Genomic DNA, 15,382 nt, shown 5'->3' with positions numbered 1-15,382 from the left:
AAAACAAATCCACAAAATTTGGACCATGTGATTTTAAACAAGAGTGAAGCAGCCTTCTAGGTAAAATTCATAAAGGTTACAGTGGTTTTTTCCTAACATTTGGTTTTATTTTATTATGATGAAAAAGCTGTTCTAAAGGAAAGGGAGGTAAAAGGCAGAATATGCTGTCACAGATCTGTGAGATCAAAATCTGTACCTTGCAGAAAAACAGGCTCCCCAGCAGGATGTAAAAGGGACTCATCAGGGGTTTTGGAAGCAAAAAGTACTATTATTCTCAGAACAACTGAATTGTTGAAACAACTATTAGAAGATCTCATGCAAACCTAAGTTTTAAAGGTAGGTGATACAATCCATTTTGTTTACAATCTCTTAGTTGTATTTCTTGATGTGCCTCATAGGTCCATGTTCATCCAGGTATCTGTGCAATTTTTTTTGGTGAGCCATCACAGTTAAGTCCATAATGTTTGCTGGCTCCTGTGTGTAAGAAAGTGGTCACCTGAGGAATAAGCAGTATCACTTATCTCTAGGAGCAGTGGAGATCCTTTAGCTGGAAACACTTAGATCCCAGCAGAACAACAGTTAATTCTCAACTGAAACATGAACATTTTGTCTTAAGACTACTACTAAATTCTCTTTGTGATATGATAAGGGCCTCTAGAAATCTGGTACTGAGCATCTTGTAGCACAAATTTTTCCATACTTCCAAAAGTGGTTTTGATGCTGGTAGACACGTGAGTTCTCTACTTTTCCATATGCCTTTATCAACACTACCAGCAACCTAGCATTGAAAAAAAATAATCCTATTTTCCTTCAGAGCACAAGGACAAAAATTAAGCCTTCCCGAAGAGGAACTGTGCAAGTTTCTTATCCTGGAAACACCTGCAGAATGTGCTGGAAGAAGTATTAAACACATATGTAGTCGTGGTGACAGCAGCAAAATTAACCATGCCATAGCTATTTTTTCCTCAGTCAAACACTGAGGAAACCATTTGAGCTCTTTTGATTACAGGTTTTCATGAGTAATACATAGGTATCAGCCACAGACACCAGATAGCTCAGTACTCAGGGATAGGCATTGCACAGCAGAGCACACTGCTGTGTAGAAGTAGAAGTAGGTAAGCAACAAGCTCCAAGTGGTAAACAGATTACTCCTTATTGCAGCTTCAAACATTTTTATCTCTGAAATCCATTAACTTTCTTCTTTTTTTTTTTTGAAGGATGAAAACGTGAAAGAAAACTTTGTCTCCTATTTCTGTAAGACCAGTGCTCTTTATTCCTCTTCCATCTGACTTTTTTGCCAGATCATAAATAACAGTCCAGTTGCTACAAAAACACCAGTAATTAGGGGTCTATTTGCAATGACTGGTTTGCAATGCTAAGGTTTTTCAGATTATCTCAGAATGCAGGACTCTGAAAAAAATCCAAATTTTACCTGAAGCAACTGATTTGCCTGCATTCTCCTCAAGAATTTCTTGTAAGATGGTGTATTTCTTGTTATTATGCTCATTTACAAGACACAATGACCATGAGACATCCTAGCTTAAGAGGTTAGTTCCAAGCCACAGAGAATTTTTTTTAGTCATAGTGACAGTTCACACACCAGAAGTAACTGGCAAAAGCAAATGTTCAGTAATGTAGAAAAAATATTAAAATCAAGTACTACTTCTAAACATTTGCTAACCACTGGGAAACTAATTATTTGTAAATAAGAACTGAGTAACACACTTAGCTAAGAAAAGAACAAGAGACTGCAATTTTAATTCCAAATGAAAGACTCAAGTGCATAAGACAGGTGGATGAAACTGTCTCCAAACAAAAAGCAAAAAAACCAAAGGATGTCCAATATACGTTTGATCCCAAACACATTGACCAAGGAAATCCTGATTCAAGTTGACTGAACCTGTTACATGAGTTATACAATACATTCATATACAGGAATAAGCACTTTTTAAAATAAGAAGGTAACATTTACAATAGTTACTAATTTCACTCTAAGCAATATTCTTACTTCTTTTGGAGAACCTGATGCTCCAGGCTCATGTTTAGTACACAGCGGTCCAGCCTTCCATGCCTCTGTATCCCCACAGTCACAAAATCCACCTCCAGTGGAGCTATGCATCTGGAAAAACCATGTATTTCAGTCATGAAATATGCATATAAAAAGCAAGAGGAAAATAACAATGTCCATTATTCAAATCAAACACAAGTATAAACACCTACTTAAAAATAGAAGAGTCACTGCATAACCAATGGACTTACCACAACTTTCTTTTCTCTATTTAGACAAAAGGAGACTTACCAGAGGAGAAGGGAAGTAAAAGGTAAACTTTTTGAGCAGAAAATAAAGGAGGAAATAGAGTTGCCGCTACAGAAAGGTATGCAAGTCCTAAATAAATTTAACTTGAAAGTAAGTGAAAAAGCCTATGACTGATGAGTGTTTCATAAATGGCAAAATATATACTTCTGGGTTTATTCACAAAATTATAGCAAAGCTGTTGAATGCCTTCTTTAAAATTACTTCATAAAGTTAGAAAATTAGATTAAAAATATGTGCATATTAAACAGCACTTCTAACCAAAGAAAAGATTACATGATCAGCATCTAAATAAATTTTTATAACTTTAACTTTGCATTGTACTTTCAGAAGAGTACAAATTCTGACCCTCCATTTTGGCAAAAAGTTCAGACAAAACTCAGGCAAAACCAATTATCCTTAGCTTCCTCCAAATCTCCAATCTTGAAATATTTCTAAAAAAACTCAATGACCCAATAAAAAGACATTAAAAAATCTGTTATTTACCTGAAACATTTTAAAATAACCTGATCTAATTAGACGTGCTTCGAGCAGGAGGCTGGACTAGGTGACCTCCTTAGGTCCCTTCCAACATAAATTATTCTATGAATCTCTGTATTCTTGAGATGAAAATGCTGCAAATCTGCTCCCATCTGATTACCTATTTCCATAGCTGATGCTTTGCCTGAAGAATTTACTGAAAAAAGGGGAAATGACAACAGCTTCTCAGCCCAGCTGTGGCTCCAAACTGCTCTGTAATCATTACTGTCTGTTTTCCCTGGGTTTTCACCTTACTTACTTGCCAACAGATCTGACTGGGACTTAGGATGCAACTGTCATTTTCAGTCACAGCTCTTTGCTCAGACCTGCACTCCCATGAGATTGTCAAAGAGAATACACTATATGCATTCATAAACACTCCTTTATCTTTTGGTTCCTCAATTAGCAAGTTGCTGTTCTTAGAAGCAGCTTTACATAGTTAGAAACACAAGATGAGAGATTAATTCATAAATCCCAGAATTTTTTTTTTAATAATAAAATTACTAATGGTTTAGATGCAGTTTATTATAGCCTCAAAAGAACTTCTCTAAAGCTGCAAATACCATTTCTTAAAATAAGATTTTCCTACCTTGTACCGGTGGTTCTTGTGAATGCTATTCTGGAAGCAGTCAATACAGAGCACACAAGTTGGATCAACTGCACAGTCTCTGCAACAAAAATGGTAAGTGGAAAACTTTCTAAAACAAACACCTGAAATTTTCATGCACAAAAGAAAGTGTTTCTCTGAAAAAAAAACCAACTGAGATTAACAACAGAGTCAAAGTATAAAAACATTGACTTTTATCATCTTTCTGTGACATGGAGTAGCCAGTCTTGTTAGGTTTGAACCATGTACTCAAACCTGTTATACAAATTCTGTCAAAAACACGCTCAATTTCCAGTTTCAAAACTTGCTGCTAACCTTTTCTGGTTTTGCTAAGAATAAGCAGATATTAAAACCAGCGAGGACTCTGAATTAACTTTTATTATTGTTTCCAACATCTGCAGTCAGTTTACCAATTAAACTTTTGCTACACTTCTACTAGGTTATGTTTCTAACTTTTAAAACAGTTAGAAGTTAAAATCTGGAAAGAATTCCTTTCTAGATGAGCTAGGAATACATACTTTGAAATTTAACTTCTACAGTTTCACTCATGCACTTAAATACCTGAAAATATGGAACTATACTCATGGGCAATCTAATTTCATTTCTTCCTGTGTTCCACATACATACTTTCCTATATAGCCTTTTTTCTTAAAACACGGTCACTTTTTCTTTAAATGATGTTTTATTCTATGCAAAATGTGAATGACAGGTGCTAAATGACAACATATCGAATTTTTTACTTTATACCATTGTTCAACATTTAGTTCAAGCCTCTTTTACAACTAAAATACCATGGTAATTCTGATTACAGAAATAACTTCCTTTCAAACCTTCAGATTGTAATAATCATTACAATAATTTAATACTTCAGTAACATTCATTTATTATCATAAGTCTACTAAAAGGGGAATTAAAGAAAAATGAAGCCAGAAGTGGCTGCTAGATTTGATTACCCAATTCAAGACATTCAGATTTTAAAACTTCAGAGTATCTTTCATTTTTAGCATTTTAGAAGCCTAAAGCAAACAGACATCTAGCTTCAGTTGCAGTAGTATGTACAGTATCTCATATAAATACTACCACATTTTTGCAAGACTGGAACTCAAAAAAATAAGAAAGAGACCAACTCTGAGATATTCAGCTTTGTCTTTTTGCCTGCTACTGTCCATGAACTCTGTAGAGGTAGGAAGAGAATTATTCCCATTCCAGTAGCACTAAACTGTCTTGTCCACCTTTTTCCTTCGTACAATTGTCCCACAGTATACACTTTCAAGTACACCCAGCAAGACTTCTTCAAAGACCATTCTCCTTTCATACACAACACTAACTGATTCCTAGAAAAGGCTGAAGAGTATGCGATTGATTAAAACTTTACAGTGTAATTCATAAAGGAAGTTTATAGAGAGCTTTCATTTTGACATTTCCTAAATTCTAAGGGATGGATTTTTTACTCATAGTGCTTTTCATCCTTAATAATATTCTTTCAGTATTTCTAATTAAATTTTCTAGGCTTTTGAAATAAACTGAAAAATAGAATAAACTATGGCAATAGCATCATATTAATGCTCATGAATTGCCAGAACAGTTGCAATCTTTACATTCACCACAAAGACTGCTGGCTTTTTTAAATGAATATATTTTTATTCATGATACTCACTAATGTATTTGTATTAAGAGGAATTAATAAAATTAATTTTATCAAATCAATGAGCTGTCACTTTTAATACACTCCAGGATGAGAAAAAAAAGGTGAAAAAATTACCATTGGTCACACAGCTGTTGCCTAAGCAAAGGACTGATGATGCTCAAAAACGCTGGTTTCTGTTTCAGACTTTGAAAGGGTGAGTACTGTATTCCTCAATTCAGGTACAGACCCCATATTCATACCCTATCATCCAACATTTTTAACCAATGGCTTTTGGCACTTTTAGTATCCTTTCCATTTCTTTCCCCATTTCTCTGCCAGAGCCTTCTTTTCATATGCAATCTTCCTCACTCTAAAGTGGTTTGAAATTGGAAACAAATGCCAGCATCAGTTAAGCAAAGAAGTACCATGACACAAGCAATGACTAGTTAGCAGCACAACTGATTTTATTAAAACACTTTGCTCAGTTACTATAGATGGGAACATTGATGAGAACACACCTGCATTCTTACCTGCAAGAGTATGTTGTCTCACCTCCTTTGAACACCTTTCCACAGAGCTGGGAGGTTCCACTCTGTTGTAGTTTCTCCAGGAATATATCTGGGTCCTCCCCAAACAAATAGCATTCCAGGGGGTATAATATTGCTGCCTGGACCATTTCTTCTTGTTTCTCCAGCAAGGGGTCCATTTCAGCTGAGTAAATATTTGGCACATGTTTTGCCAAGCACTCTAAAAACATAGCTTGGAAGTCGAATCTTTCATCACACCACTGCAACAAAAAGTACACCCACAGATAAACAAGTAAGTAAATATAAAGAAAATAGGATTACACACTTCTACTGTGAATTCAGAAATCTTTCCTACATCAGAAGTCAGTTCTCTGTGCAATAAAATCCAAGAAACTATGGATTCCCAATAATTTCTCTGCTATTTTCCACCACAGTAACCTACATTAGAAGAGTTCTCCAAAAGAAGAAATGAATCCAAGCACACATGCAGTCAGAACTGCTGAAACCCCAGTACTCTGAAAACCAGATCTGTAAACATCATGTATAAGTTTCATCTTTGTTTTCTGAAAAACTGTATGTTTACCTTACAAAAAAGTACAAAAACTGTCTACAAAGAAAATCTAAAGGGAAGGAACAGAAATGAGATGCCATTTAGAAAAAGCCTAGATTAATAATAATATCCATCACCGCAAACTAATCTGTTAAATGAGGCTGCTTTCACATTGTAGTCACTTAAAACACTTTCTTTATGGCTTTAATAAGACATACTACATTTCTAATAGATTTAGCTTTAGCCTGAGGCTTCTACTGGTATTTTGGCCATCGATCTTCTTCAGCATTACCCTTAGGTAGTCCATTACTTTGTTTGTCATGGTGAAAATGCATGGCAGAAGCTGATGGAAAAGATAAGCCATGGATGATGTGGTCAAGCAGGAGAGCAGGTTTGTCCACAATCATATTAGAATATTCTTATTTTGTAAGTGCAGCAGCTTGATCAGTCTAATCAGATTACTTGAATCACAAAGCATTCAAACCTATCCATGATTATCTGAAAATGAAGACCCATCCATGAAGTGAAAGGAACCACTTATTTAAATTCCAAAGCTAACAAAAACATCTGGTTTTGTTCCAGAACTTTACTTGAGCAGTAAGCACCACTGCAATTACTGTATTGGTCCTAAAAGCTGTAGCATACACACATACATAATATATATGCAATCTCTATACATATACATAGATGCACTCAAATATATAGGTACATATTTATTTTCACATATTCAGATCTAAGAAACAAAAAGAAAAGGAAACTAATTAAATGGCTGCCTTTTAATTTTCATTAACTTGTTCAAATTTTTCAACTACCTAGCACCATTTTTGTTAAATAAAAGTGATGCTTACCTAGGGCATAAAGACACTAAATTATAAAAAAGAACTGAACATGAAATCCAAATTTATCAGATACTTACATATCAACACTGAAAAAAGAAAAATATCACACATAGCTGATGGTTCTGAGCAAGATATTCAATTGTAAAATGTAGCTGGAAACTGAATTGCTTGATCATGTGTTTATTTTTTTATGCATCTGATTTAAGATGAGGGGAAGTGAATTATTCTTATCATAATTAAACGTCATAATTTAGTGTTTCTGCTTAGACATGTTTTCTCCTGTAACTTGTTTTTGTTTTATCTTACCTATACTGCACTATGGCTTCATCAAATTCCCCTCCCAATTTGGTTACTGTATTTTTTAAATGCAGGAGGGTGGGATGTGGCCCCTTGGCAGGCTCTCTCTGCAAAGCACAAGAGAATCCCAGTCTGTACCCTTCCATCTTAATAACCCGTGTTCCCAGGAGACAGTGCAAGTTTAGCTTCTGCATTGTTGGTCCAGAGCACGTCATAGCTTCAAGAAACACAGGGCTAAGCTTCCCTGAAAATCTGCCAGAAGTGTAAAATGGGTTCTCACACAGTCAAACTCACAAGCATTTCAAGCATTCTTGTGCAAAGCTTTTAATTCTATTTAGATGTTGTTCTGAGAAGAGAGGACAGGAAGTAGGGAAAGAGAGGGAACAAGGGGAGCGAGAGAACTCTCTCAAGCAGGCTGTCTGCCTTCTGGTAACCACACTAAAATATATCCTCAGCCTGTATATCACCCATGAAATACCCATTACACTCACAATACAAACAAGAACATTATTTTTCTTATTTCTAAAAGCTGCACCAGGCTAAACTTCAGACCTATCCCATGCCCTCTGTGCCTCCTATGAGAAGTAATTTATTCCTTTCATCAAAATTGTTTTAATAGATTATGTTCAAAAGTATAAAATTACACACAAAACTATCAACAACACAAAATCTGCCAAATAAAGCACCCTCTAGGTTAAAATTGACTGTCCAATGCTAGCTTGGTCCCCTTGTGCACACATATTGAAATTCAGGTTTGAATACCTCAACAGTTTGAGAAGTCCCACTTTCCCTCTGTTCACTCACTCCCTTACCTGAGCTCATACCTGTCAAGTGCTCAGTTGCTACAGATAAAAAAAACCCGTATCAGTGGATAAATTGACAGGCTTTTTGTTTTTACTAACAGGATGAGATGGAAGCCCAGAAAAGCCAAATAGCTGTGCAAGACAGTTGCAAGTGGAGATGGGGCTCACACTGCAGCTTTCTGCCCAGCCCTGGCACAGGCAGCCCTGAGAGGCTGTGGAGTTGCCATCCTTTGACATATTCCAAAGCCAGCTGGGCACGGCCCCAAGGAATCTATTCTAGGTGACCCTGCTTGCGAAGAAAGTTTGAACAGTATGACCTGCAGAGGTGCCTCAATCATTGTGTGATTCAAATTCTTCATAAGGAGAAATCTTATTTCTTTGTCAATCTCTATTTATCGTCTAATTTCTGCTACTAGTAAGATCTACAGAAAAGTAATTTTCCAGATTTGATTCCACTCAAAAGTAAATTTGAAATACAGTACTGAAAGAGGCAGAGGCCACGAGATAACACAATTAAGGAATGAACATTACCATGTAACCAAAATGCTACTATCAGTCAGCTCTCCCCATCCCCCCAGGCACTCACACCCTACTCACAGGGGCCCACATGCTGTAGCTAACAGAGGAAAGCCCAGAGGAAGCAGGCTTGAATGCACTCTACTCCAACTGACACTATCCCACTGGAAAATATTTTTGGACTGCAATCTAAAATTACTGAATTTAGGAAAAAGAACTGCCTTCACATTTGGAGCAAATTACAGCTTCATCTCAAATCTGAATTCTGAAATTGCTCAGCTTTTAAATATTTGTAGTAGTAACCTTAGTAGAGTTCTTTCAATGGGTTTCTTGGTCATTTTCTCACTTTTAATTAAAATTTGCCAAAGAAACAGCCATGCCATACACGTGGCCCTGAAATAAAACCCCCACAAACAGTGACCAGAATGAGCTAAGGGAGTTCTCATTGCAGCAGCACACCACAGCTTTTCCTGCAGAGGGAGAATAACATCCACACCGTGTTGGCGGGCATTCACAGGTATTGGAAACAGCTGGCAAAGGTGGCACTCAAGAACCTGTCACTAGTGGAGAGTGTATGTCAAAGATACACAGTCGCCTATCTCTTCTTTTAGATTTCATATCTCTAACCTTCTCCAGACTCATCTCTTTTCCTACTTCAATCACACATTCCTGTCCCATTCACCTTTTTTAAGATGAGGATAATTCCCAAACTGCATGAAAGAGGAAGAAAAAGGGAGGCAGAAGGAGTTGCAAAGCTGTGTTTCTCAAGTGTTAGCAGTTTTGTCAGAAGAGCAGACACAGAAACCATTTTGTCCAACACCCTTGATTTGTGCTGTATAACAAAAGCAGTAATTTGTAATCTTTACTGACTCTTCAGAAGAAAACTGTGACAGAAGCACTACCTGGCAATACCACTTGAGAGCAAACCATTAAGAAACGATTTCTTATCTTGCAAGGGAAACATATCCTTCTCTGTGGGATCAGACTACTTCCCATGTGTAACCACACAGATTTTCCCAAATGTCAATTTCAACCAAACACGCAGATCTATCATACATGTAAAAGGACAGTTTGTAGCTTTTTTCTAAACCCTTTAAATAAGCATCATGCCAAAGGTCAGAGGTTGAGAAATTATATTTGCCTACAAATACTGCTACAAAATATGCAAAATATCTGTCATTGATATAGCAAATATATCCATCTCCAATTTTGTCTTTCACAAACATATTCGATTTCTGAATACTACAAATAACAACAGGAATGAGAGATAAGGAAGCATATAAGAAAAAAAGAGAAAAAAGTTAACAACACTCTCAATCCACTTTTCACATGCAGACCAAATACCAAATGAGATTTCTCACCACTATGACACAATTTCTTTATCATTGCAGAGGTTTATTATGTACATTAATTCAGTAGCTGTTGCTTCCATGACAATTTTTGATCTACCTTCTAAGCACAGTTCTCTTGGAACTCTGAAGTCTTTTCAAACTAACAGCTTGCACGAGGCAGTATTATAAAATGCAGCTCTACTTGAACTGCACTGATTGACAAGCTGGTCTTTTAATGGAAAAGTGATTGCCTAAATTTCAAGATTATTTTAAGATCTATACATTAATCTAATCAGTGAAAAGAAGGAATATTAATATTTACGAACATTAAACAACAAATTATGAAGGAACAGACACTACCAGTAGCATGAACTAAAACCTGCACCTGATCCAGATTCCAGCTAAAAGGAACAGTAAAATACTTTGTTATGCATAGCAAAGACCTGTCAGGCATGAGATGACAATACCAGCCTGTCAAAGCAGCTAGAAGAAGGACGATTTTAAAAGTAAATAATTAAAATGCTGGGGGCATACTGATTTCAAGCAGATGCCATTCAACATAAATACCAAATGCAAAAGGCAGCTTTACTTTAACGCACAGAACAGTTGTTACAAGTTAAACAGAGATTAGCAGGACAACAGCTCAGAAAACTTTTATTCTGACATTGTCTAACCAATTGAGGAAACATAAGACATTTTGAAAGGATAAATATGCACAAGTTCTTTCATAAGTATGCAGAATACTTAAATTTTCTTTGGAAAGGGAAGTTCAAAAGATTCTTGAACTAACATTTTCATATAAAGTTCTGCTTTCAAAATTTTAGTTCCATTTTTACTTCTTATTATTTTGGTTTAAAATTATCAGTTTTCTAATGCACTGCAAGTAAGATTCAATTAGAGTACAGAACACCTAGGCATTATTTTCAGTAAAAACAACAAGGAGACAAGGCAATCTATTTCAGCCTCAAATATATATATTCCACAAAGAAGAGGCTTTAAAAATAAACACTAGAAATTAATTAACATATTTCTTCTTCCCTGCTTTAAATCAAACTGAACTTTTATTTCCCTTGGAGCATAAATTCTTTCTCTAGAAGGGCACAGTTCAGCGAGTTAAAATGGAAACTTGCTCTTTCGTCACATTCGTAACAGGAATTATGAATGTGACAAAACAAAGCATAGCCAATGTTTTAGTAGAGACTCTAAGCTTGAAAATGACTGTTTAGAACTCAAATACAAAATATTTGGTTTTTGATGCATCAGTCAGCTCCTTTACATAACATGGCTAAAAAAACCAAACCACAGTACTGAACTTTAGTATCCAGTCTGCTCTGATTATGAGTAATTACACTAAAACAAGCAAGTTAGGTTTCAAAAGTTATTTTCTCTTGGCACAACATAGGTATTATTCAAAACTCTAACACTGTCCTAACAAAACATCAACTTTGACCTGAAGACATAAAAGAACTTTTTGATCTCTACAGTCATTTAACTTTGGCCCCTGAGCCAAAGCAGGGTGCCAATTCATGTCAAAAGATGCTTTAATGATGCAGGTGTTTGCCCACTGGGAACGAGACTCAGAAACAGCACAGACTACTAAAGCTTTGTCTACAGTACAATCTACCTCGATTCCAGCAGTCGCCAACGACTACCAGTTTAGCTGAACCAGAGCAAATCGGTGACCATCAGAGAAGGACAAGTAACCACCAGCACCATCTGTTACAGTTTCAGCTGCTGGACAGCTAAAACTAATGTCTTTTTCAGGGTAAACAATGCATAGACCCAAGCTGCTCAACCTCTTGGAAACTGCAGGTCACTTTTAAATCACAGGCACCTCCAAAACCACAAGAGCACAGTCGCAGCTCATGGGAGTAAGCACCTGAAAGTGAACTAGTGCCCAAGGAGACAACTGCAGTTAAATCATGGCCTGTAGTTCTCTCTGCCATGCTGGCAGTATCTCTATTGTACCTCCCTACCAAGTGGGTACTCCAGCCTCTGCAAAATTAGCAGGATACCACTGCTAAGAAGGTTCAACGGGCAAAACAGTCAGGAATTCTAGAACTAATTTTGAAATCTTTGAGGCATGCAATCTCATCACCTTTTCATGTTCCAAATTTTTTGTGAAACCTGCATTCAGTAGATAGCAACATACAACTAACGCTAGAGGAAGCAGGAATTCAGTATCACATAGTAAAGCAAAACAACGTCCAAATATGTAGTTTGGGACGAAAAGTTATTCTCCGTATAAAAATAGCAAAATAATCTTTGCAGAGCTACTTCTAATATTCTGACACTTTGAAATTGAATTTTAAGTTCTGACTACTCATTTAACAGATCATTTTTATTCTGTTTCTAGAGAAACAAAGGAAATACTTTGATTCTTTCTTTGATCCTTAACATCCATGCTGTGGTCTCCTACATTTGAAGGAACAGGACATCTATGAAATGTCTTAGCAAGCACCAGGTTGCACTTCAAAACACAGAACTACAGTGAGTATTTACAAAGAAGTAAGTCATTAATGGAAGTGTGCAGGGTGCGGGGGGGGGAGAAAACAACACCACCGTTATTTTTTAAAATTTCCTGTGTACTCACTCTTACCTAATTTTCTAATTATCATTAATTTTAAGATCCACTGTATACAGTCTAATTTTGCAGCGAATGAATGTGCAAAAAAATTCAGGCGACTCTATCCATATTTAGCACTCATTCAGCATCGCTCAAACACTTTCCCTTATACACCAAACCCAACCTGTTTATCCCTAACTTCTCTACTGCTCTAGCATCTAGGAGACACTGGAACAGTTACATGCTATCAGGAATATCCACTACTTTCTCCTGGAACCACATAACTCTTATAATGGTAATATTGTAATAGGATTACAGCAACCATATATTGTACCCTTTATGTGGACTCGAGCAAAGATAAGAGATACCTTTACTATCAGTTCACCCCTGCACTAACAAAAGCCACAAAAATTACCAATAAGTATGAGTAAACATTAAAGCTGACAGGAAAGAAAAAACCACAGCACTACTCGATGCCATAACAAAGTGAAAGCTCTTCAACAGACTGCTAAATATATACGGATGCAAACAAGACCTGGGCCATGCTCCAGTTACCTGTTGCAACTTTCACAGTTCCATTCTTGGTCTCTGACGTAAGTGTACAGTGAACACAGTTCTGCCAATAAGCTGCACTGTTCTAAATAGAGTGGCTTTGACCATACACATTTCAGGACTTAGTTACACTAAAGGATGTGAGGGCTTACCTAAAATGAAGTTTTAAACAAATTTAGCTTAACAAGTAAAATTATATGGACATGTTATCTGGTCTAAGCAAGTCAATTCAGTTTAGAAGACACTGCAACTCCAAATAAGATGCCTGACTCAGATTTCACTAATTTCAAGAAATAACCTGCACATGAGTATGAATATCCTCTCCATACTATTACTTGATTACAACACATCTACGGTAGCAGGACTCCTCATATGCATTTTTTCAACTATGTAACAGCACTGAATGACACAAAAGATCTGAAATACCTTAAAATGCACAAGTGCCTGTATTGTGTTTTACATTATGAAACTAAAATTTAGAATTTTCCTGTCTTTAAAGGAAATATCCTAATAATATAAGCTTTTCCATTCTTGTACACCGCTACTCCACTTACATCTCATCTTTTCTTAGGAGTACTGATGGCAAAAGACAGAACTTTAAAAAGAAAAATCCCTTTTCTTGACAAATATTACTGAGAAGGTACACATACATCAAAATTTGAAGATTTAGTGTAAATTTAAAATCCTTGAAATAGCTTAATATCTAAGCCCTGCTCATATATTCCAGGTAGCAGACACAAAAGCAGGCAGGAGTCAAACTGGAATTTGATTAGAATACAAATGGACAAAACAACCAAGGGCTGGATCCAGCCTGCAAAACAGCCTTTGTCATGCCACCAGCAGTGCCTGCTAGCCAACTACTACACAAGCCAAGTCCAGCCCACGAGTCAGCCAAGTAAACTGTGGATGCTGTTGGGAAAGCAAAGAAAGTAAACTCAAGTCTGGTAGACAGGGTTTACTACTCAATCAGCACCCAAATTCAGCCCACTCTCTTCCAGGGCAGCTCAAGAAGCAATACAGCCACTACGGAGAAGCAGAGGCAGAGACAGGACCTGACTTCAGCTAATGCAGTGAAACACTAAGTCAAGTATTTCTAACCACAGCCATCCAACCCAAAGAGCTGGAGATAAATGCAGAGAAGACACCACTGACTTGGGCTGGGTGCAGAAGAGTTTATTACCTGAGTCATCACCATCCATTCCAGAATCAGGCTGGCCCCTGCAGAATCTTTCAGGTAATCCTGCATCATGCACCCCGTGCTCTGGGAAGTTTTGCAGTCAAATGTGGTGCTGCACTGCAACCAATGGCACTCAAAGCCAGAGATGAACAGGGGAGCAAGAGTCTGTCTGACCAAGGGGAGCAAGAGTCTGTCTGACTGCACTGATATTGAGATGGATTTGACAAGTTCAGTGATGCCAAAGCTCACCCTATTTAATCATTCTTTCTGCTCCACTCAATTTTCCAATTCTAGCACCACAGTGACTTTCAGAACAGCTGTGCATCATGAAAGCACAAGTCAGGCAGCATACACTGGTTCCACCTACCTAGTACCATCTTTAGGACAGCAGTAAATGCAGTGTACTGCTTCCAGATTACAGCTGTCTCTGGCATCACTATAGCCAGGTTTGCTATCTAACATCACAAATGCTGTCAGACACAACCTAAGTACATATCCCAGGCTCCTCTTCCTCCTTATTGTAACATATCCTCACCCCCTACTCCCTGACAAAATCCCTGCAGTTTGCTTGGGTGTATGGCAGGCAACACAGTCTGGATGGCCAACCACCTTCCTTGGAATAATGATAATTCTGGCCCAGACACTTTCAGTTGGCTGAAATCACATAAAAAATAAGACAACTGAGTGGAGCAGCATCACCTTTGAGCAGCTGAGGATTTCTTCAACATCTCTTAGTTTTCCACAATACCACTATTACCAGTTTTACTGATTGCTTGGGGTAACTCAGCCTCTTGCATCCCCAGTTAATGAAAGATTGATTGCCTTGTTTTGCTGCTGACTGTCACTATTATCCTCAGTACCACTAACTATATGCATGGCTCACAAGCTTAAGAAATCACCTGTCTTGGGCTGCAATTTTTGACACTATAATGCAATCAAGTAACATTTTTCCTAGTTTAAAAACAAATTGTTTCTAATTTTAAAAAATCCACACATAGGCCTGTTACAGAAGTATACTTCACTTAAGAATACAGTCTGCAATTAAAGCGCCATTTCTAATGATTTGCAGATACTTACAATTCTGGGAAGACGGGTACAAGGAATAATGGTTGTCGGTTTAGTGCTGCCACGCACAAGACAAGTGCCATAAGTAAACA

General features: G+C 37.1%; 1 protein-coding gene across 2 annotated transcripts in view; it reads right to left on the bottom strand.

Annotated features, from left to right (window-relative positions):
- UBR1 (ubiquitin protein ligase E3 component n-recognin 1) overlaps nucleotides 1-15,382 on the bottom strand; it is a 65,815-nt gene that overhangs the window by 49,233 nt on the left and 1,200 nt on the right. For both annotated transcript variants that reach the window (XM_032111187.1, XM_032111188.1), the window contains exons 2-4: nucleotides 5,598-5,854; nucleotides 3,423-3,501; nucleotides 2,009-2,119 (exon numbers count right to left, since the gene is read on the bottom strand). In XM_032111187.1, coding sequence (XP_031967078.1) covers nucleotides 2,009-2,119; nucleotides 3,423-3,501; nucleotides 5,598-5,854 — 447 coding nt within the window. The remainder of the gene's footprint in view (nucleotides 1-2,008; nucleotides 2,120-3,422; nucleotides 3,502-5,597; nucleotides 5,855-15,382) is intronic.

This window comes from Corvus moneduloides, chromosome 6 (assembly GCF_009650955.1).
Source record: "Corvus moneduloides isolate bCorMon1 chromosome 6, bCorMon1.pri, whole genome shotgun sequence".
NCBI classification, from domain to species: domain Eukaryota; kingdom Metazoa; phylum Chordata; class Aves; order Passeriformes; family Corvidae; genus Corvus; species Corvus moneduloides.
Note: the sequence above shows the minus strand (reverse complement) of the source record. Positions and strands in the feature narration are given on the sequence as shown.